Source organism: Malurus melanocephalus, unplaced genomic scaffold (genome assembly GCF_030028575.1).
Source record: "Malurus melanocephalus ecotype Western Australia unplaced genomic scaffold, MMel_1.1 scaffold_12, whole genome shotgun sequence".
NCBI lineage: Eukaryota > Metazoa > Chordata > Aves > Passeriformes > Maluridae > Malurus > Malurus melanocephalus.
Window position 1 is genome coordinate 2,750,649 of NW_026623244.1, and position 23,694 is coordinate 2,774,342.

A 23,694-nucleotide genomic window follows, 5' to 3' on the forward strand; every position below is an offset into this window, starting at 1 on the left:
CAATTGCCACCGCAGAATCTAAGCTTTACTCCATAGATAAAGTCCATCCAGGCTTCAGAAACAAAACAGTAAAGAAACAGAACTTCAAAGATAAGTGACAGACCAGACAGTGCCATTATGATTTAAGCCACATCACCAGAGCAGTGACTAGTTTTTAAAAATACATAGCTGCTTAAAAAGGATTAAGGCGTGTAAAGAAAAATTAGAAGTTTAAARTAAAGTGGTTTTTAAAATAAAGTCAACTAGAACAAAGAAGATGCAGGATAAGAATTTCAGCTATCAACACATGAATAGAGCTCCTGGCTTCTGAAAGAGCTTTCCCAGCCTCACAACAATCTCCTCAGWATACAGCCTTTTTAGTTCTATTTAGTTTTGATTCATTCAATCCATCTCTAYCCCCCAAACTCACATTGCAAACTTACACATTTCAGAAACACTCTCTGGCTGAACTTGCATGAATGCACTTTTTTAAGAATAGTCAAACATTGCTTCCTTGCTTACCATGTTAGTTAGGGCTGAGAAGAAACCAGTCTGATGTTCTTCTTCCTTATCTTTGTATTGCCTGAACAAAAAGGAATAAGGATGAAGCTTCAGGGTTAGAAATGGAACTAGGATCACTTTACCTAAATCCCTATAAGACAGCCTTATTTGGCAAGAATATAGGATGGAGGAAGTTTCAACATTCACAAGCCCTTTTCARGAACTCACAAAGGAAGATGCAAGGGGTATTAAAAAAATTGTAATTTGTGTACAGTTGCAATGTCGAAAGATGTGAAACTTGAACAATGYTCGTACTGTTACAGAGGACACAAGCAGTATGGGCTAACTCTGAAGGAAGAGATCAAGTGACTTAGGAAATTTTGTCCTGTACTGGACACACAGTAATAAAACACATGAGCACACAGAGCCAGTAACCATCGAACAGTTTCATTTCAATCATCATCCGCTACAGACGAAATCAGAGCAGGTCACCCTACGGCCAGCAGAAACCACAGGGACCAGTGTGGTTCATGGACTGGTCTTAACCTGATCCCACTGATCCCCTGCTTCCTGGAGCAAGTGAAAAGACTGGAACTAGAAGAAGTGAAGTCAACAAATAGGTTGGAACCTCAGATGGAAGCTACACTGCTTCATCTGGCATTCAAAGGGACTAGCAAAGCTCACATTTATTTTGTCTGTCACACAGGAATCAGACCATACTCAATGCAACATGCAAAGAAAGCAACTCTAAACTCTTGGGAAAGGGGGAATGAAAGAGCTAAGCAAAACAGGCTGTGGTCCGAGATAGCTTTTTTTTTAGTCAGAACAAAGAAAGTTGGGTGGGTGAAGTTTTTTCTCCTTTTATCATTTACTCTGTTAAATACATCTACATGATTTGCTGACCTTGCAAGTCACCTGCATAACTATCACAGCAGACTTTAAAAGGAATTAAACCATTTTTCTGGATACTTCAAGAATCCTTCTGCACATGATAAAATYCATGGGTTGTTGAGGTGAAATTGTTTTAAGTTCACAAACTTTTCTAAAGCACTTTCTTCTTAGAAAAAATCACATGTTTTGTGCTGCTATTTATGAAGCAGAGGCTTAGAAAATCCTACCCTTTCTACTGACTTTCTGGCTCTTTTCTGCAGCAGCAGTTACTGCTTTTCATAATTTGGAAGAGCTTACATCCCCTAATCATCTCTGATCCGGCATATGGACAGCGCTGAATAAATTTGTTTGTTTTAGATAGTGTWTAAGCTAAAGCTATTTTCTAACATGGAAATTCTCAGCAAATTATTACCTTTTCACTCATGATTAAGATTTTATGCAAAGTTCACACAGAGGTAAAATCCATGACAGTAAAAACATAAAATAGATATCTTCCCCTACAGSAAGATCTCTCCTGAAGAACATCAGTTCAGCTGTACAGATGCATTGAGACTTAAAATGACAGGATCAACCAAACCAAAGTATCTCAAAGTATAAGACTATTCTTTACCTCTCCACATGATTCAAAGCTGTTAGGTGATAAAGAAATGCTTTAACACAAAAAAAAAAATATACAGCAACTCTACTGTACTGAAAAACAAGACACAATTTGGTTTTACCTGTTATATTCCGATAAAGCCTGGGCAATTACAAGCCCCATTCCCTGAAAAAAAGCATTAAAAAGCTTCACATTAAGATCTCAAAGGAGAAAGTCACACATTGAACACACAGAGCAATGCTGCCCCCCATCCCAGATAACCTACCGTGCTATGCAGAATTTCCCTTGAAGCTGTTTGAACTATTAAGATGTGCTATGATACAACAAAATTATAATCCCAAAACYAAGACAACAAAATTTAAARTTATTGATCTAATTACTAAGATCATGAGAGAATTTTACTTTCCTGGACCTCCAGATAGAGCTCTCACTCAAGWAGCCTCAGTAAAGCATCAAGAAATTCAGAAGCAAGTTGGTGTCAGAGGAAGGACATCCAAAAATCCAAAACAAGAACCAYAAACACCAATAACCTTTGACTTCTTGCAAACAGCCTCCACCATTCCAGAGCTACTGAACATTTTTTCTGTCAAGYCAATTTAATTAACCCAGAATAACAGTTCTCACCCTTTATTTAGCATGGAGCTTGCTTTTCATTTCATGCCTAAAGAACAGCTTCCAAGTCCAGACATTGCATAGCTCAGTCTACTGTCACTTTTTATCCAGGCCTGGATAAGGAACTTAGACTCTGGCTACAACCCAGAATATGTTGCAGGACTCTTGACTCAGGTACAAGCTTCCACTGAGTTACAAGAACTGACTTGTGGACTGTTAAAATGGAGTGACAGCCMTGAAAATGAGATCATCTTAGGCATAAACCACCCTGTGCCTCTTTGGCACATGGCAGAAAATAGCATACAGATAGTTCATGAATGTTTAATAGATCAACTTCAGCATGTTCCTTGCTACCTAGCTTTTTAACCACCCCCACCATTTAACTGGTGATTAAACTGTCCAAATCATGAGCTGCCTAACCTAYTGCAAGAGCAGTTAGGGCTGAAAATCACTGTACTGCTGTTCCTTACAGCAGCACTGCTCCAAGACCTGATTTCTACCATACATCATGATTGCATTCATTACACTACACCCCACMTGAAAGAGCATCCCCAGCAGCACAGAGGAATCAAGTCAAGTACTCACATTGAGTGTGGCCTCATCATCCACGATGGAGAGCTTCACAATGTAGGGATTCACAGACTGTTCAGGGTGGGGGGAGAAAGAAAGAAAAAATGTATTAAGTTCAGTCTTCAGGAAAAGAAAACCACTGTTCTTATTCCAAGCTCACCCAACCATCTGGGAAGAATCTCTGTCCCATAAAACAGAATACATACAAAGAAGCAGGAGCCATGGCACWTGCTAAGGTCACTATGCCTGGGACACCTTCTCTTTACTGACTCAGCCAGTCTCCTTGTTTTGTTGAGAAAAGAGGGAGTTTCTGTCACCTCATGAGCTCATCTGTCAGTTTGGAAAGCAGCAGCTGCCCTGCAAGCCTGTTATCTGTGACACACACACAGTTTTGYAGCAGGAGCAGGCAGTGAAGGTGGGATGGAGCGTTAGTGCTCTGCTATCTCCCTTCTGCAGCATCTTGCAAAGATTGCTTAAAGCAGCACYCAGGAAGGCAGGACAACCTTCTAGACCCATCTGCTGCTGGATTTGCTTTGCACTTTGCTCACACCACTGAGAGCTGGAAGCCTCTGGAGAATATAAATTCCTTGAACTTAGCTGAAGAAACCACACAGACTCCATCTATAAAGAAAAATGCTAATGATTTAGGAAGCATTTTAGAATAACAATGCACAATTTCCTGGTTTGTACACGTCAGTGCAAAACTTAAAAGGTTGATTTTGACTCAAGACACAAGTCTCATTTGCAGGTAGATCATTTTGCAGGGAATCGGAGCTTGAATAATTACTTCTTTCTGTTAAAGAGATTTTTTTAATAAATAATTTGAGTTATGCAARATCTTTAAAGAAAAAAAAARACAYATTAACTTTCTGATTCTCCAAAGTTGTGTCTCTTCAGCACCTGTAGCTGTCTACATCAAGTAGAGGCAAGTGCATAAAACTGGAGGGCTGTTGGATACACTGCATGCTGCCAGACAAGCACACAAAGGGAAAACCTCATATTTTAATTAATTWCTTTCAGCTGCCTAATAAAAGGCACAATATGCAATTCTAGAAGGTTGAACATGAGGCAAATAAACTTCTGCCTAGCTGTTATCAAAGAGTAAGTATTTAAAAGTCACTACCTGATTTTTTGTTTTAACTTGCTATCCTATCAGCCTTCCCATAAAATACTGGGAAAGTATTCAAATAAATACTTCTTCTCACAGCATTTTCCTTCTCCTGGTATCAATGCAAAAATATTTTCTCTGAAATCAGGACTAGCATTACAAAAAAAAAACAAACCATAAAATACAGATGAAGGCTTGAATAAATATATAATCGGAAACATTTCTGAAAATTATTAGTATTTCCATCACGGATATCCCTGTAAAGGTTACATATAAAGACATATAAACCCCTAGAACAGAATTTAATGAGCAAGCCAAGATCTCAGCACCACTGGTAATGACAGCATGGAGAGATGCTCTCCAAGGAATTTGATGGAAGACCACAAAATTCACATACCAAAAATATGAAAGAACATCCTGATACAAAAGACCCTGGTATTTACACTAAAAACAGACACAAAATCACAGTCAGCTAATCAGTCTTGAGCCTTATTAGATTTTCTTGCACAGCTGGAAACTTAGCAACCAATGGAGTTCAGACAGAAAGAGAATTTTTCAGCTCTGCCACAGTGAACTAAAAGGAGAACTCTTAAGCACCTGAGGCATGAAAGTGTGCTACAATTCACTGAAAACCAGACAACCACCATATTGACTCAACAGCAAATGAAAGCAGCTGCTCAAGGACAAAGACTACGGCTGCATTTCTACAGGCTTGGTTTGTAGCACTGCTGTAAAGGGCAGTGTTGGGCAGTTGTCACATAAAACCTTTCCAGGAGTAGCCTTCAGCCTTGCCAGAGGAGCTGCTCAAGTTGAAGKTCCCCATGCTACACATCTGCTTCAGTTGCACTGTTTGGATTGTACTTTTCAAACATCAGCACAATTTCCTTTGAGTGCCCAATTTCAAGACATCTCAGACAGTGCTCTCCAAAGCACTCGACCCCAACTCAATACTCCCCAGAAAGTCACTGCAAAGAGCAGAGGACAAGTCTCGTGTGCTCCCAGCATTCCACCTTACTAAGGACATAAACCACAGTCCACAGGGATCCATGCCTCAGGGGTGGGATTACACAGCTCTCCACCATTTGTCTAAAYGTTGCAATGAGACCTCTGGTCTTCCCAGACTCCCTCATAAATAACCCTACTTATAAGATTCCCAACTGTTCTCCCTCACAGCCATATACTGAAATGAAACTCCATGTTCCTTTTCCATGCTATCGCAGCACAGAATRCAGAACAGAATCTGTAATTCATGATTCTGACATCATTGACAGGAATGAGAAATTGACAGGCATTTCTTCCACACCAAGTGTAGTTCCTGTCCTTGCATATTCTCTAGGTCTATTCATAATTCAGAACTAGACCTAAAACCAGGTAGATTTTGAAACCTGCTCCCTCCTAACAATTGCTCAAGAGGGGTTATTCCAGAACTTTCCTATTTGCTGCCTACTGAAGTATATTAAGATATTCTTATTTATGAAGAAAACTCCAATCATTAAAGCATCATGCCTCATACAAAGGAAAGCCAACATTAGATGTTGTTCTGGCATTCAAAATGTTTCTTTTTCAAGCTGATGAGTAACGGAAAAAAATGGGAATACACCATAAACATAAAAAGGATGATGAATRAAGTTCCTCAAAGAGAAATCCATCAAAGAGACAGGAAGAGACTTCTCTTGGAAATACTAGCTGTGACATGCAGATTGGCACAACAGTAACTCTTCCAAAAGGACCTTCCTCAGACTATTTCCACAAAGGAAATGCAAATTCCCTAGGTAGTTTCTTTCATGCTGGCACAGAACGAGCTGTAGGAATGTCACACAAATTTGATTATACACATACATCAGAGAGCATAACAGGGCTGCCTTGCAAAGCTTCTGCTGCTCCCGCCCTGATGCTGCAGTTGTACACTGCTAAAATCCRTCCTGTGTGCTGCCTTGAGGCCACTCCAAATTAATAAAGCAGAGAGAAGTGATGCTTCTRTTACCCACAACACATACCTCATACTTTCTGTAGTTGACCAGCAAGGCCAGAAGGACAACAGCATCATAGCCATGTTCCCTGCGACTGAGAGGGCTGGACAGGATCTGCAATAAACAATCACACTGTTCTGTTCAGGCCTGCTCCAGGCAGCTTGAAGTGACTCAGACAGAGCATAGCCATGAAATGTATGTGTAAGAGCAAACTCTATCCTATCTGAAAGAGSATACTTAGGGTGAAGGGAGTGTCAGTGCCTTGAGGAAGTTCTGCACACAGAGAAGCTTATTTATCACTATGGCATGATGCACGAAAGGATGCATGTAGGCTTTCAAGGCGTAAAGGGCAAATATATTGCTCAGTAGTACCAGACAGTATCCCAGTGAATCACCAACATTACCAGTGCAAGTTTTCTGGGTTTCGCCAAACTCAGTTCCACTTCTGAAAAGTGTAATTTACCAAAGAGCAGAGAAAAATTTGATACATCCTTGCCTTTTGAAATRAATGTTTCTCCAATACAGGAATTCTGCATGAAATTAGCCCAGAAATCTGTTTAGCTTCTATCTGTGCAGAAACATCTCAAGTCAAAATACTTTAAATAGTCAGTAGTGACTAAAAACAGCAGACCAGAGTAAGAAGGAGAAAACATTACAAAATATACATATGACTGAACTATGAATGGAAGCAGCAACAGTGCCAGTGAACTACACTGCAGTGTAGTGAAAAAGCTGAAAAGGAACCAACTGGAAGTTCTCACTATGGAAGCAGAGCCCCCACGGCACAAGAAAGAACCCTTACCTGTAAAATAGCTTCAAATATGCTGTTAATCATCACATACTCCAGGATAGTGTTCTGGCTAATGTTATCTGTCACCTAAATAGAAACACAAGTTTTAAAATCTCATCTGAATCCTCCACTGATGCTGTAGCTGCCTCTGACACATACTGGGAACAGGAGAGTTCTGCTCCCAGATGGACACATTCATCCAGAATCTCACACTTAGCAAGTCAAGGTGTGACTAGCAGTAGGGCTAGACATGAGGTAAAARAAATCTGTGCTGCCTCCCAGGCCTCTCTCTGCCAAGAAGCACCACCCATGGACTAAGAGCTCCCCCGTTCCTCCACACGTTAGTATTTTACACAGCTGAATGAATGACAACAGCCATCACCGGTTGCAGACTCTACACAGCAGGCAGAGAATGAAAAACAGGGCACATATGCTCCACTGAGAACATCCCCATCATGAAGAGGGCAGTGAAGACCTCCRCCACTCTCAATTATCTCTTATCACAGTCATAATAGTTCAGAGCTGACCACCTCTAAGAGCTGATAAGTGGCCATTTATGACAACTTCCTCATTCTTTACATCCTCACCACTCTGGTCTATTCCAATTTTTTGTGTTTCCTCAGCCCTTCTCYCTTTCTTTCCATTTATCTGAGACTTCTTAAATATCCTTTTCCTCAAAAAAAACGCACACCTGTGAATCCAATTGACATTTCCTYGTGCCTCTCCCCTTTTGCCCGAATTAGCACCTATCTTACAGGATGAAAAACATTTGCCAGTCTGCACTGGCATCGTGGTTGGAGCTCTCATGCCTACTCTGGACTGACCCTTGTTTTTATTCACAATTTCTTTCTCCTTCTTAAGCTTCACACTGCAGCATTCTACTCAAGTGTTGAGACAGTTCCATCCCTCMGATGCAGCTCATAAAAGCCCTTAAGTTATTATACAACTGTTATACAGCTCCTAATTACTTACTGTCACCAAGCAGAGAAGCAGCTTCAGACACAAGCTTTTGAGGCTTTCAGAACCTTCTGCACARAGGAGGGAGTCCAAGCTCTCCATCAGATTCTAAACAACAACAGTCACATTATTTAAAAAACAGTATTTTAAATTACTTAAAATGTTTTCTTATAAAAAGCTTTCTGTAAGATTCAAATAGAAGAGCATCAATAAAAAGTCACGTTATTCAAGAATCAATAATTGAGCCATTACTACTGCTGCACAGGCCATATTCTACAATTTAYACAGAGAAGAAAAATTTATATGCTTGTAGAGAGATGAAAAATACAACAAGAATTCAGCTTTATCACTGCTTACTTCRTAATTTCCCAAACTCAACATCTTTACAGCAAAGAGAATCAAGTAAGTTTAAAACAGTATATGTGCTAATGGAATGTGAGAAAACAGGATTTGACTCTAAGACAAAAATTAAGTACAAGGTATGAGGTTCAGTACTAGGTAATAATTGCCTGTGACAGCCATTTCTGTCTTTAAGGTCTCTTAACCACAGTGACTGCACAGCATGGAACTAAAGGAAAGGAAAGTGCTCTGTTATATTATTGACCAACCCAGGGACCCCAAATGTCTGTGTCACTGGCAGGAACAGAACTTCAGGACAGCTATTTTTAGTAAGGTGGCTCTATTMTTTCCCCCCAAAGCTGCTCCCTGGTAGACACACTTGTCCAGAAATCCCTGCCCTTGCAACACAGCTGCTGTGTAAACTGCTCCTCTACACTGCCAGAACCTCACCTTCATACACAGCTCTGCCTTATCAAAACCCACAAGCATGTTGATGATGTCAAACCCAGAAGTGGATTTGTTCTTCTGATGGACACCCCGAATTAATGCACACAACGTCTGCAAAGGGAAAAAACAGAAGGTAGATGTAAGGCAACACCTCCAACTCAACAGCAAAACCCATTGCACGATCCTCTCCTAGCACTGGCAGATRCTGAAATACCATTGCTTTGGAAGCCATACATTTTGTCTGACCTCTCCTCCAGCTCTGTTGTTTCTAAAGAGGATCTTGGATGTTCAAAGCTCATTAAAAATTAGAGAATATATTTGTCTGTACTTCTCTTGTTTGAGCACCAATTTTTGTTCAGTTACCACACTGCTWTAACACTTCGGACCAATAAACTGTCTTTGTCAATAACAACAAGATCCAACTTCCCACCAAACAAAAAAAAAAGAAAATGAAAAAAATTGGCTCCAAGGCTATTAGGCAGCTTAATTATTGCTTCATACCAAGTTCTTGAAGATCACTAGTAATACACGGGTATCAGCACACTGTGCTTCCAGAACACTCTGTGGAAAATTCATGGGCAAAAAATGACTCATTTGTCCKAAGAGAGGGAGATGTCTGGGGTGACTTTTGTCATCAGGCATCTCTCAAGCCTGTGAAGAGGGGAATGAGCAGGAATACAACCACTGCAGTTTTAGATCCCACCTTGAAGTCACATGTGAGAAGTAACTGGTTTCAAATATAAAACTGGAGACAAAACATTCCTGATGAAATTTGCAGACCTCTAGAACCATACAGAAGCAAAAAGGTGAGGTAGACATCCATTTTTTGGTTACTGTCAGAAACAGATACTGGGCTAAAGAAACCTTTGACCACCATGCTCCTTCTCAAAAAATGATTCCTTAAGTAAGTTTTGGCTTSAGGACCACTTTCCACACAAGCATAGTCTGATTAAGGGAATACTCTCCCAGTGTGAGCTYAGGATGCATTACCTGGTTCCTATTTACATGCACACAGCAGGATTCTTGTGACCTGCCCTAACTTTTTCCAAGAGTATAAGTCCAGACAATAAGTAGCAACTGCTCTGCAGATATCACTTCTTCTCAGTAGCAAAGAAAGAGCACAAGGTGTTTGGTAACAGCAACAAATATTTTGCCCCATCAGAAGCAGAAGAGAACATTCCCTGTCTCCCAGCATGGTACCTGTAAYGCATTCACCACTCTGATTGGGTGCTCCTCACCCAGGGCCTGGATGCAGTGCTGAAACAAGCAGTTGATGTTATCTTTTATCTTCATTAATTCTTCCCCATCCAGAGCCTCCAGCTTGCCTTCTAGATACTCCAGGTTGACCTGTCAGGTTAAGAAGCAGTTCATGCACATTACACCATCACAGACACCCCAGAAACASAAGTCTTTGCACTTGCAAATCTGTTCTGCCTACGAAGTCTGCCACTTTGCAGGCAGAACAGCAACAGGATGTTCACATTCTGTTACCTTCATGAGAAATAGCTCCTCCCAAAATCTAGGGTTGCATTTACTGGGGTCCTCTGTCTGAAAGGAAAAGAARCAGGCATGAGGGCAAATAAATCATTCAGGCAGAATATTTAAAAAGTCAATATCATGGGTTGCTCAGAGTCATCATCAGCCACTGGATGACCAAGCAGTCTCACAGAGCAGAATGCTGGCTACACCGATTCAAAAAAAAAGGAGGAACAACAGAAGTAGCTCTTAGTTGGGATGCCTGTGTTTATTTTCTGAATTGCTCTTTGAGAAATACTGGGAAAGCCATGACTTCCCATAGATGGTAMGGTTCTGGTAAACAACAAGACAAGGAGGCATTACAGAAAAAAGCAGAATACAGAGCCCTGCATGACAGTAGGAGAGCCTGGAACATGTGCCTACACTGTGCAGGCCTTACCTTGGGAAAAAATCCACTMCAAAGAACCCTCAGCATAAACTAAACTAAGAAAATTTAACACAATGCTTTAGAAAGAAGAGGCCCTAGATCCTTACCGTGAAAATTTCATCATACATCAACACCACTTTCTCTTTCAATGGCTTCTTSGAGGCTGAAGATTTCCGGAGCAGCCCACCTTTCTTCTCTGTTTGGGCCATGCTGTATAGCCTGAAGGTAAGAACAGACAAAAARGGTTCAGAAAACTTGAACTTTTCTTCAAGGCCTATCTGGCCTGCTTCAACCATGAAAGACTTTTTCACTGCACTGAAATACTAACAGTCTCTCACAAGCTSTAAGTAGAGGCATTTATAACTATACCAGATAAGAAATCAGATCAAAGAACCCATCTAGCYCTATATCCCATTTCAAAGATATGCAAAAGTCCAGACACAGGCAGAAACAGAATAAGCTCCTTATGGATAAATTTTCTTAATTSTTCTCCATTAGAAACTGATTCATGATTCAGAGCGATGCAGTTTATATCTAGAAAAGTATGTATTTTTTAATCTCGTTGGAGGAATTGTGATACTTAATATCAAATGAGCATCCAGTCCTTTTTGATGCTGGTCAAGCCTCAAAGGCACCTGGTGACAAAAAGCTCCTGAAACTCTTTGAAAAAGTCTTTTCTTATCTGTTTAATTTGCTGCCTACCAAATTACTTCAAATTCTGCTTTTGCACTCTGAGGTGGTATCCAACACTAAGAAAGGGGTGAAAAAAGGTGGCAGGAGTGCTTTATGGAGCCTGTCTCTGCACCTTAGCATCCTTATCTGTGCCAGCTGCTCTGCAAATCAAGCCAGAGAGGAACCCCAGCCTCAAAAGTATCCCATGCTGGTTCAGTTTTGGGAGAAGGATGGAAGAAGACAGGGGATAAGCTTTACAGAGATCTTTTTTTCAAACCAGATTAACTTCATTATCCATTTCACAGCAAACAGTTTTCTACAAATGCAAAGTTTTACAATCATTAATTGATGTCTTACTGATCATACTACTAAAAAAAAGAAAAGTAGCATCCATACTACAAAATGAGCCACTTCACAAAGTAATGTACTCCTGAGCCTTCTGTGACAAACAACTCACTCCAGGGGCTGAGTCAGAACACACAACTTGCTACATATTCTCAGCCTCATGTGTGATCATACAAAGTGAAGCACTACTCTGACCTCGCTAATACACATTTATCTGCAATCACAGATTTTCCTGGCAAGCATCACAGCTTTAGCAGTGTTCTAACCTCCTCATCACTGCAGCATGTCAGAAGTACTTAGCAGAAAAGGAATGCCATCCCTTCTCATACCCCTGAGCTCCCAGCCTTTCTTCCATACCTCCAAAGGTAATTACACACACAGCAGCAACGTAACACACAGAGGCTTRACTTAAGTTATGCTCCAGAAAAACATGGGCAGACTTTTGTGGTAGTTGCACTGAGCCATGATAAATTATGCACAGAGAGTTAGGTTCACTGTTAGAATCTAAGACCCCAGAGCTTTCTCAGCTGGCATCATGGAGACAGCTTTGGATACAGCCTCAATCCCAGACTGCCTGAACCCCCTTCCACAACCACAGCAGGTTTAGATCTGTCTTTCCCTCAAAGACCAAGTTCCATCAACTGTTGAATACCAGTTCCAGAATTCATTTACATTCTTTCCAATGCAAAAATTTTTTAGCTGACTTACAACTATGTTCTCAACTAGGACTCTCAGGCTTCCAGAGCCGGTTATTCAAACATCCATCCGTTTAGCCATAAATCTTGGTTCTAAGTGCTAGAAAAAAACATTTTCAGGCCTGGAGAAACAGTAGAAACAGTCCTGCTGCAAAAGACCATACCTCAGGTGTGAAGGGAAGGAGYTTTGCCTGGATGGGAAAGGGTAGGACAGAGAGCAGAAGATCTCACATCTGAAAAACTAACATTTACACAGAGAGGGGCTCCATCTTCCCACTAGAAAGCTGGCTGGTTATGGGCAGGGGTAAGAATGGAAATGGCCCTGAGACACACTGACAGAAGAAAGCTTAGCAACTACTGTGCTATAATTTTCAGTAAACACCAAAATTATCCCCGTAGCCTGGTAGGTCTATGTATCCAACAAAGGTGGAAAAGGGCTTCCAACTAACAAGCGAAAAAGAAAACATTATTCATCCATCCTGATAGCTTCTCTTTTACAGACTTTGTATTATTTTTAAACTGTCATGGGAAATAAGACATTATTCTAATTAGAAACGTAATTGGAAACAGTGAGAAATCTATTTAAAACCAAATCAAGAGTGATGTCACTTTTAGCCTAGGAATACAAATCTTRCCCAAGATTGCACAATACAATTTTCCTAGCAGAATTGTAAGTTTCTGAACCTAAAACAGCTGCCAGCCCCAGCATACAAATACATCCATCAGGGTGCTTCTAATTGAATTACAGCTAACRAATCCCAATGTCAAAACTAATAAACTAACTCTCAGTGCTTCTAGGTCAGTGTTCTCACATCAAATGTGTACATGAATAGGAGGGGATCAATACACTCTGCTTAGTCCCTGGACTTTCAGAGCTGCATTTTAACCCTTTTCCTTCATTTCCAGAAAGACATAAAAATCTAAATACCTCAAGACACAAAGGGTGAGCACCAGAAAGATCACATGATCATGTGAAAATTCTAGTCTCTGTCAAAATGGGACTCGGGATTCACATTCTCTCAACCAAAGAGCACATACAAAGACAACTGCTAGAGGCAAAGATTAAATAATGTTGTTGTTTATAATCTGCTATTCTACAAATGAGCATATGGAGGAGCAAGGAGAGAAATGTAAGCCTTGCCTYTCATAACAATGCTTTATTAGGCTGTGTTTGTTTCATGACCTATGATGATCAGGCCATACAAACAGTTTTTTCTTTTCACTTTATGCAATTACATTTTCTAGATGTCATAAAGACAAACAGAAAACTGCATTTTGCTAATGGAGACCTTCCAGGCAGCCACAGAAAACCACAGTTAAATGCTCAAAACATTTATAAATAAGTCAAAGAGGTGTCAAATTATCACGATGCCGTGACAGCTTACGAAAACAACGACACTGAATATAATTAACAATTTTCCTTTAAACGTCACATTTAAAAAGCATCAATGCATTTTCCACATTTTAAGTTCAAATGGATAATTTATTCTGTCAATAGGTCATTCCCATTAACACATGCTGCTAAGTGAATCCTGCTGTATTCACTGACTGCACAGGAGAACTACCCCTCAGGGCCAAGAGAAGCACGCACATGGGGACTTTTAGAACAACAAATACTTTACTGTGCAGCAGAAGATCCAAGATACTTCATCTGGAACTAAAAGAAAACTCGACAAAGCACGAGTCTTGGCAGCTCAAAGGCAAGAAGATAAAAGCAATGGCAGACACAAGTTCAAGCAAACTCTTGCGTTATCTCTCATCAACCCCAAAATCAGCTGATCCAGTCAGGAAGGGATGAGCACATCCAACCATCCACGTYCTTTCTGTTTCATTCCAGAACTCATAACAGAGATTCCAACCAAACAYACGACATTCCAATGAACACGGCTCTGTTAGCTTTTTATTAGAGTAGCCACAGGAAAAAGGAACTTGATATTTTGAATCTGAGATTCACTCAGACTTGTGCACACTGAAAACTGCTCCACAWTGTCATTTAGCTCCTGTACAGACTTATTAGTATTCCATAGACTATCTTTTAATAGCAAAAATACTGTAGAGAGGATAACACTAATGCACATCTACACCATAATGGCATCAGGATCCAAAAAACTTGCAACTTGTGTAATCTTACATGCAAGCCCATCAAGCACAGCATTTTGCATTCATTCATCTTGGCCAACAAACCTGAAAGTTTTCAAGATCAGAGATGCACATACACAACCCCCACATGCAACCAAACATGAATAAATGTATTTTTTTTTGCAGTGTGGACCCCTCGCAAAATATACTGTAACACTTCTTGGCTAGACAAAAAGAATACAGATGACACAAAATGGTATTTTCACATACTGAATTACTTGGCAACCCATTTATTCCCTACCTGAAAAAGGCTGTGCAAATTATGTGATCTATATTAGTTTGTTAATGTCAAAGCTCTGAACCTCAATCAATATCTATAAAGACTCTGAATAAGACCAGAGATACTTTTGCTTTTAGAATACAATGACCCTTGACTTGCCAGAGCTACTAAGATTGGACTCACTCAAATATTTCAAGGCTAGCAATTGCCTCCTCCCTCCCCGAGTGCATGCACCTGGGACTCTCTGTGATCATGCTTTGCCTTTCAAGGTGTTCTGCAGATCTATCACTCAAGATTAAAGGAAAGTTGTTTAAAAACTACCTCAATCATGCAAGAGGCAGGGATAGACCCTGTTTAGAAGTTAGCATACAGCTTCTAAAGCAATGTGTTATAAGCCAAGTACTCATTAAATTCTTCCRTGAAGTACCAGGAAAAGCTTGCATTTAATCCACATGATGAATCTGCAGAGTAAATACCAGACCTGAACAACAGGCAGTTACAACACAGCTCCCAGAGCTCAGCCATTGCTGGAAGCAACAAACAACCCGCACCCAGCACAAGAGTTTACAAACCCCAGCGCACAGGGAGTGYCAGGACCAGTTCCACCTCCCCCATTAAAACTCCCAGGACCATCATCAGCAGCCCAGCAGACAATTACTGAAAACAGGGAGAGGACAACCACATTGGGCTAGATCTTGTCAAGGCTTTAGCAACTATCATGGCCAAATTTCTACTATAAGCCTTTTTGCAGCTTATTCTCCACCAACTCTTGCACTGGCAATTACAACTTGTGCAAGTACATCCACACTGCTTTTATACTCCATCCATTCTTTATAAGTTCATTTGTACATTGTCCATTGGAATAAAAACTGCTCAGACTGTGCCTTCCTCTACAACTGTAAGGTGCTCAACCCACCAACAAGGGAAACAGTAACACAGCATACAAGCCTTGGATCCATGCGGCAGAATTTCCAAGTGCCTTCAGGCAGTGTGTAATGAGAAACATATTCTGAGGGCATGCTGATGACAAAAACCCATAGAAATCCTACTTCTTTTTTTGCAGTACCAAGCAGTAACCCCCAGCATAGTCACAGATTATATATTTTTACTGGAAAGTCCTTCCACTCCACTCAGAACAGAGCAGTGTATATGCTTCTATATGGTAAATCTGAAGTTTCACCTCCTCTGACCCATTTCTGCCCCCTTGAAAAATGGGAAACACAGCTTACACATGCAGATACAATCACACAACCTCTATCCATTGCACCTGCTTTACAAATGCTATAAAAGAATAACATTGAAGCACTTTGAATTAACATTTCATCCATAATTGTATTTAATTTTTATCTATCCGGTTAAAATAACACCCAAACCATCATCTTCACACCACTAACTAGCTACGCTTCTTCGTATCAACTCCACCCAGAGAAGCACTGCATGCTTCTACCAGCATCTGCTGACACCATTTTCATACAAGTAAATTTTCTCATTTCARCATACCTTCTCTCTTTATTCCTGCCTATTATGCCCAGCTCTCTCATGTCAGAAAATGACATAAGCTTTTAATTTTCTGAACCCTTTAGAACCTTTCCCACATAGTGTATCACGAAATATTCCACACTGCCTTTACACTCCCACCTAAAAGCTCATAGCACTTGCAGACCTTTTCAGATGCCTTCCTGCTGGAGAAAAACACTCTCCCTGTAACGTTCCCCTGCCCTTTTCTCATGGCTTCAGCTGTGGTGCAGACCCAAGGCCCATGCTGAATACAGAGCAGCTGCATGACCTCAGCTCCGACTTCCAAAGTAGCTGCAATGTTSTAAGAAGCTTGCACAGTAAAGTCACGCCAAGATAAGAAAGGTAGAGCTGCAGAGTGGGTGACATTTTTGAGATATGGACCATCAGCAGAAGWACTCAGGAGTTAAAATGCAAACATGAAAAGGTGTAGGTTCTAAAAAAAAACCAAACAAAAAAGCACATGCAAAAAAAAATTGGGAGCCAGCATATAGCAACTCAGCAACTCTGAGCAGCAGAGGCTGACCCTTCCCCTCCTGAGGGATGGCTGCATGGCTGCCTGGTGTTAGCAGGGGGAGGGAGCAAATGAATGCTTAGCCCAGCAGCTCATTAAAGCCTCACTGTTCCTTTTGTAMATGCTAGCCAATAACTGTTTAACATTTTTACATTGTATATACCCTGYCCACAGTATCTCTTTGCAAACAGCAAGAGTGCCTTAAATGACACAGTGGATTAACCCATTATTGCTGGAAAGTAAAACTCATGTCCTTTCCCTCCCTTGAAATTCCTCTTCAGCATTTTTGTCACATTTCCTACYAGAGCTCAAACAGCTGGTGAACTGCAATCACCACGTATCGCAATGATTCAAATTATCTCATTGCTTTGCAWATTCCACCCACCTGCTCACCCTAATTGGCTCTCCTCACATATTCAGATTACAGTCTATGCTGAGGAACAAACTTTCTTACAGCGACATACGCAACAGGGTTTGACCGAGGCGCAGCTAGCTCGTGTAGCGAGTGCCTCTGCCTGCACCACAATAAACACTGCAAGTTCCCACTGCTTCATCACTGTTTACTGCTCCCCTTTGCTTTGCCCATACGAGTGCYGGGAGAAGGTCGGGTAAACCAGATAACTGGAACGATCAGGGAACGCTCGCTCTTTTCCTCGAAGGAGTTATCTCGAGCGCAAACCACCCGGCAGCCGGGGCACAGCGCGGCCCAGGAGCCGCCGAAGGGCTGGGCTGCGGCAGGCCCCAAGGCCTCCTCGGGGCCGGCACCGGGGCACGCACCGGGGCACCGCGGTGTTACCACCGGGAGATGAGAGGCACCTCCCGCTGCACGGGCTGCGTGCGGCCGCTCCCGCAGCTGCCCGGGGTGGGCAGCGAGCGGCCCTGGAACGGGGTGCCGGTGCCCAGCGAGGCCACTCACGGCGGGGAGCGCGCCCGCCCCGCGGAGCCCCCGGTGCGGCGGGGTCCCCGGTGCCAGAAGGGCGGCGGGGGCGCGCTCGGCCCTGCGGGGGGGGTCCCGCGTCCCCCCCGCCGCTCCCGCACTCACCTGCGGGCAGCCGCTCCCCGCACACCGCGCAGGCGCCGCGCGTGCGCCCGCCGGTTCCCCGCGCGGCCGCGGCTCCCGCAGGCGGGGCGGGCGGGGAGGCTCCTCCCCAGGCCGGCCGGAGCTCGGCTCGCCCCGCGGGGACTGGCGCACGCACTCACACACGCCCGGTGACAAATGGCCCCGCCGTTTGCGAGGCCTCGCGGGCCGTCCCCGGGACGCTGCCCCACAGCCCGCCCCGCACCGACGGCGGAAGTAGGAGCGGGACGGGCCGGGGCGGTGCGGCGCGGCTCCGCCCGGAAACCCGCGGCCCCGTGACTGCGCAGCGCCCAGCGGAGCTGCCACCGGCCCGGGCCCGGCCCCGGCCCCGGCCCCGGTCGGCAGTCACCGCCGCGGCAGGTGGGTCCCGGCGGGAGGGGGACCCGCGGGTACCCGGGGCAGCGCGGAGTCCTCTCGGGCGGCGCTGGGCGGGCGGGGAGCTCCGGGTGCGGTCGGTCCGTAGGAGTTGCTGTCGCGGAACCGGCTCGCCGCGGGGGGAAGGTGCCCGAGGGGGCCGTGGGGGTCTCCTAGAGAGCCGGGAGAGCAGGGTRCGGCGGGGCCCCGGCAGGGGAGTGGGCGGCGGCTGGGGCTCCGTGCCCCGGCTCGCCCTGGTGCATGCTGTCGCTGACAGGATGAAGCTGCGTCAGATCTCCGACTTGAGCGACTTTAGCCGAGGCCACTGGCTGCGGGAGCTGCTGTACCGCGGAGAAGAGCCCAGCCATGTCCAGTCCAGCCCCGACGGGCAGCATCTCCTGCTCCTGCAGAAGAGCCGGCCGCCCACCCCGCCCCGGATGGTGGCTTTCCAGCGCCACAGCATCGCTGGAGCYGACCTGGAGAGGAGCTGGCAGCCGCCGCAGCCAGCCCTTGTGGGACTGCTCTTCCTGCAGAGCCCCGTGGTGCTGGGCTCCTGGGTACTGGCCGTGGTGTGGGAACATGGCCGGACTGAGGTCTGGCACTTTGTGGTGGCCGTGGGCTGGCAGCTGCTGCAGACGCTGGAGCTCTGCCAGGGTGCCCGGGCACGAGTCATCTCTGTGTGCAGCCAGGGTGCCAGCCTAGTGTGGTGTGAGGAAAGGCCGCCCCTGGGTGCTCAGTCAAACACGAGCAAGTGTGCCTTCAGGTTCTGTGTCTGTGCCCGTGCTCTGGAGGTGGGGGAGCAAGGCGTGCAGCTGGGCACCGTGAGGATAGTCCTGCACAACAGCCCCGAGTACCAGGTCCTGGCCTCCCCTCAACACGTCTTCCTAGTGCCTGCTGCTGGCAGTTTTGCTACCACTTCCAAATTCCTCCTCATCTGGCATCCAGAGAAGGCAAAGCTCACCATCACAGCCCCCTCTGCAGGCTTCATCCACAGCAAGGTGCTGCGCTCCAGCAGCGAGTCAGACTTCAGGAAACTCCTGCTGGGTTCTGTCGGCCTTCTCTCAGGTTTTGCTCCTCTGGACATTCACACCTCCACCATGTCCAACAGTGGGGGTCTGCTGCTGGTGAGCACAAAGGGGTCTGTGAGTGTCGTGGAGCCAGATGGGACACAGAGGCATATCTTCGATCTGGAGGGGGGCCCCSTTGCCCACAGGAGTCCTGTCCAGCTGAAGACCTTTGGCAGCATCCTGGCCTGTGTGCTGGCTGGAGTACTGTACCTCATCGACCAGAACAGTGGAAGGCTTATAGAAAAGGAAGTCCTGAGCATGAAAGAAGTGCATTTCCTGGAGTCCCAGGGAGAGGAGGACAGTATCCAACTCCTCASTCAATCTGGCATCTACAGCTGTAGCTTCTCCAAACCTGAGGACAGCAGCAAGCCTGAGCCATGCCTTGTGGAGATGGTGTTTGAGGAGGCCTGCAGATATTACCAGAGGAGAAGCCTCAGCAGCTCCAAGCTGACAGTGGARAAGTTGAAGAAAGGTGGTACATTCCAGGCTCCTGTGGTCCTCGCTGCCATCCTGCAGCACAGTCTTCACCAGAAGCAGAAGCCRCCTCGAGGCCTACAAGACAATTATGCCAAACTGTTGAGCACGATGAGCCTGGAGCTGCAGAGCTACATGAGCCTGGAGCTCCTCAAGACCTGTGTGGTGTGTGCCCCAGAGAGTGAGGTGGAAAGGTACTGCAATGAGCTGGTGGAGCAGGAGGTCAGCCGCATTCTGCAGTCTGACATGGACAAGGACAACTTGGCCTATCTGAACTCTGTCTTTGCCTCTTTCCCCAAGGCTGCCTGGAAGGCCACAAGGAGTTGCCTGCAGCTGCAGCAGAATGGGGAYGGCCTCTTGGTAGCCAGGGCCACCCCAGAGGTATGGAAGAAGGTCCTGTGTCAGCCACAGCTGGAGGAGGTGGGTCAGAATGGGATGGTTCCACTSTTTGAGCTCATCTGCGCCTCCTTCCTGAGGTTCAAACCCAAGTGGTTGCCCAGCTTTGTGGAGCTGACCCAGCAGTACGTTAGCAACTCTTGGTCGTAYGGCAGCAAGGAGGGCCCAGAGGGCCAGGTGCCACTGTACAAGAGAGCACTGGGAGTACTGGCCCGAAAGAACAAACACRGCGAGGCAGATGGCGAGCTGGAGCTGGAACTGCTGCTCTGCAGCAAGAGGCCTAAGGCCGTGCTGCAAGCTCTGCACCTTCTCATMCGTCTGAAGCGGTGGCAGCAGGTGGTGGAGGTGGCAGAAAAGTTCTCCAAACTCAGCCCCTTGCTTAACAAGGAGATATTCACCACACTGCTGACTGAGTTTGCTCAGCACCGGGAGCTGGACCCTTATCTGGACAGGCTGTGGCCACTGTGTCCTGCTGAGCTCACTGCCTCAGACATCCTCACCGTGGTCCTGCAGCACCTSCCTCACTCCCAGGAGGACCCAGTGCCTTTCTCCAGCGAGGGGAACCAGCTGACTGTGGGCTTGCTTAARCCACTGCTGCAAAGGGTTCTGCAGCATCCCAGTGTCCAGGAGGAGATGTACTCGGATGCCCTGCAGAGCCCCACCTTCCCCCCTCCCGCTCCACCCCGAGAGCACAAAATCCCCTCAAAAGCAGTGGCCGATGATGTTCCTCAGCCACCCATGGCAAGGACTTCCTCACCCTCAGCACTGCTACAGGATGATAGTGTGTGAARAGGGTAAGGACAATGTGATCCCAAGCCCTGGGTACATAAGGAAGGGAAAGCCRCATCCACCCCAGGAAATCGTGCCTGTCCTGGCAGTACACAAGCCTGCTCCTTTCTGAAGTATCCCTGCAGCAGCATCTTGAAGAGCCTGTTGGGTGGCTGGGGTYGGGGGATCTCCTCTGAGCCAGGGCAGGCTTTTTGGCTATTCCTAGCAAGTGCAATTGTGTGTGCCAGTGGAGGAGCAAATGCTGGGTGCATTTGCAGATGAAAACACTGGCTGCACTACAGGACTACAGAACTGCTCCCTGCCCAAMGCACTTTGTTTTTGGTTTGTTTTAACTCCACTTCTACTTCCCTGATCCTCTAGTACTGGTGGTGGAGTGGTAGTCAGGGATACACCGTCTTTTCTCCCCATTCAGTGAGTTGGGTGGTACCTCCAAGCTCTGCCTGTGAGAAACGGGGCATGTTTCTTGCACCTAGGTCACCGAGTCTTGCTGCTTTGGGCTCAGTCAGATGCTAAATGCCAGTGTGGCACAGCTCCGTGGCACTGGGGGTCCCAGCACACACAGCAGCAGCTGCAGCACGCCACACGTTGTCTCGCCACAATTCCTCTGGGATCAATCCTGTAGCTGTGACTGATTGCAGCTACTTAGCTGAAAAGAGCAGCCTAATTCCCTTATCTCTCTATCCCAGACAGTACCCAAACTCTCTTCTGAGCTGAGAAGCTTGCAGCAGCCTGTGTGAGCTTGGGGCTGGCCCTGCCTCTCCCTTTCCTTTGTGGAAGCTTAGATTATGCTGCAGGACACCCGGGCCCTCTGTTCCCATCTCCTCTACCTTTGCCCTTTGCTTACAAAAGGGCTTTGTCAGGGTTGTCTGGCTCATATTGTGCCTCTGTTTGCAAAATCAATGTAACTTGAGAGCAGTTGTGCAGGAAGATCCAGGTTCCAGCCTCTCTCGGGTGCCCTGTGCCTGGCCCTCTCCACCAGGAGGGAGACCCTGGCTGTGGTGTTSCCCCTGCGTTCTGCGTGATGTAAAGGAGCTGTCTCCTGCCTTGTTGGGCTGTGGGAGAGTCGCCTGCCTTAATCCTTTTGAGGGTGGTCTTAAGTGTGGAAGACAGACTGCTTTTAAAAATAAAGGTTCTTAAAGCAGTGCTGARGTGGTGGTGGATGTTATGAGGGTACACACCCTTAAGAGGAGGGTGGTTTTGTTTTGKTTCTGGTGAAAAGTGGCCAGGCTCAGCTCACTGGTGCTGCCCTGTGTGGCTCACCACTGGCAGAGCTGGGCTCAGAGAGCATGCCCAGACAGCCCATTCCCTCTGTCGTACTCAGCTGCTTGAAGCCACAGAGGCAATAATGTGCACGGGCAGGCTGGAGTGTGTGTGCCACAGGGAAGAGCCATCCAGACCCTGCGTGGCTGTGCCTGGGCCAAACAGAGTTGAGGAAGGGAGGATTTTTTTTTTTTCTCAAGAGCTTCAAATTGTCCATTTTTAAGGAAAATCAGTCACAGCAACGGAGCACCTGGCTGGGCCAGCAAAATCCTGCTGCCAGGCACACAGTGTCAGAGCTGCCGTTGGAGAGAGCCTTGCTTGTGAAACCACTGTAAAGATGTGGYAGGGTCTTTCTCAGACAAGGGCTTGGTTGCAGAAAGTCCCTGTGGTGGAAAAAGGTCTGGCAAAGAGGAAGAGGAACTGCTGCAACGGTTCCATAAGGGCTGGCTGCTTATTGATGAGACCTTTSTTGTGTGCAGCCTTGTGCTGCGGCCATGGCACACTGAGAGTTTCACTCCCACACAGTGGAGCCTCCTTGATTCTGGCAGCTGCCACACACACGAGTGGAGGGAGGGTGGACTGAAAGCGGAGCTGGTGGCATCCACTGTGASCATTTTGTAATGAGCTATCCTTGCYTCCTCTCCAAGCAGTTGCTGGCCTTGCCTGGCGCTGTTCTCACCCACCTCCCAGGGTTCCTCAGGAGAAGAGTGATGGATGGASCCAAGCACCTTTTAGAGCCATGGCTCCAGGGATTGGAGCACTGCCCTGGAGCAGCACTGAATGGGGAGCTGCTAAGAGCAAGCCCCACACCGTGGCAAAGGCTGTCAGTAATTTGGGGGGACATCTTCATTGCCAGGGCTGGGTTTGGGTGATGCAGTGAATTAGGGTCAAGCTCTGTGCCTGCCAGCACTGGCTCTGCAGCGAAGGCAGAGCAGGGAAGAAGGAACGCCCGCAAAACCAGCAAGTGGAAACTGAAGCCAGCAGCAGTCCTATGTGAGCTGGCATCCCCGAGGCACAGCAAGGGAGGAGGAGGTGGGGGATATGGTGCAGTAGGGAGAGCCTGAGGCTTGGGGGCAGAGGTCTCCATGTGTGGGCCCTAGACAAGCAGGAAGCAGAATTCTGTAGGCTGAGGGTTCAGGGCAGGGGAAAAAGAGACAAAACTGAGTGGAATGAATTCCAAGGGGGTACTGGATATCCCACTCCTAGGACCAGGAAGGCTGGGCATCTCCTGTGCAGCAGGGGTCAAACCAACCCGATTCAGCTGAGTGATAGGCAAGTACAGGACTCTGCAGTCAGAGCATGCTGGGGGGAGACAGCAGGAGGTAAGGCCAGTGCAGCTTCAGATAACACCCAAAGGAAAAACTAGCAATTAGATCTGAAGGCTAGTGGAAAAAGCAATAAAGCAGATGCATGTAGTGGAGGGGAAGCTGGAGGGCCTGGCCCTCTCGCTCTGCTCCAGAGGAACTTGGACTTTGCAACAAAGGAAATGAGTCAAGCTGCTCACGTATATC

At 45.9% G+C, this 23,694-nt stretch overlaps 2 protein-coding genes across 2 annotated transcripts in view; one reads left to right on the forward strand and one right to left on the reverse strand.

Moving 5' to 3' along the window:
- The window catches only part of ARMH3 (armadillo like helical domain containing 3), a 121,246-nt gene extending 103,378 nt beyond the window's left edge, over positions 1-17,868 (reverse strand). Inside the window, exons 1-11 of the mRNA XM_057380288.1 lie at positions 17,808-17,868; positions 10,773-10,884; positions 10,254-10,310; positions 9,963-10,109; positions 8,766-8,873; positions 7,992-8,084; positions 7,032-7,106; positions 6,257-6,343; positions 3,167-3,223; positions 2,091-2,134; positions 502-562 (exon numbers count right to left, since the gene is read on the reverse strand). Coding sequence (XP_057236271.1) covers positions 502-562; positions 2,091-2,134; positions 3,167-3,223; positions 6,257-6,343; positions 7,032-7,106; positions 7,992-8,084; positions 8,766-8,873; positions 9,963-10,109; positions 10,254-10,310; positions 10,773-10,874 — 831 coding nt within the window. The 5' untranslated portion in view covers positions 10,875-10,884; positions 17,808-17,868. The remainder of the gene's footprint in view (positions 1-501; positions 563-2,090; positions 2,135-3,166; positions 3,224-6,256; positions 6,344-7,031; positions 7,107-7,991; positions 8,085-8,765; positions 8,874-9,962; positions 10,110-10,253; positions 10,311-10,772; positions 10,885-17,807) is intronic.
- A 294-nt stretch (positions 17,869-18,162) lies between these two features.
- HPS6 (HPS6 biogenesis of lysosomal organelles complex 2 subunit 3) lies at positions 18,163-22,083 on the forward strand. The gene is made up of 2 exons (XM_057380163.1): positions 18,163-18,203; positions 18,475-22,083. The coding sequence occupies exon 2, from the start codon at positions 18,476-18,478 to the stop codon at positions 20,921-20,923; it is 2,448 nt and encodes an 815-aa protein (XP_057236146.1). The 5' UTR covers positions 18,163-18,203; position 18,475; the 3' UTR covers positions 20,924-22,083.
- Positions 22,084-23,694: the final 1,611 nt, after the last annotated feature.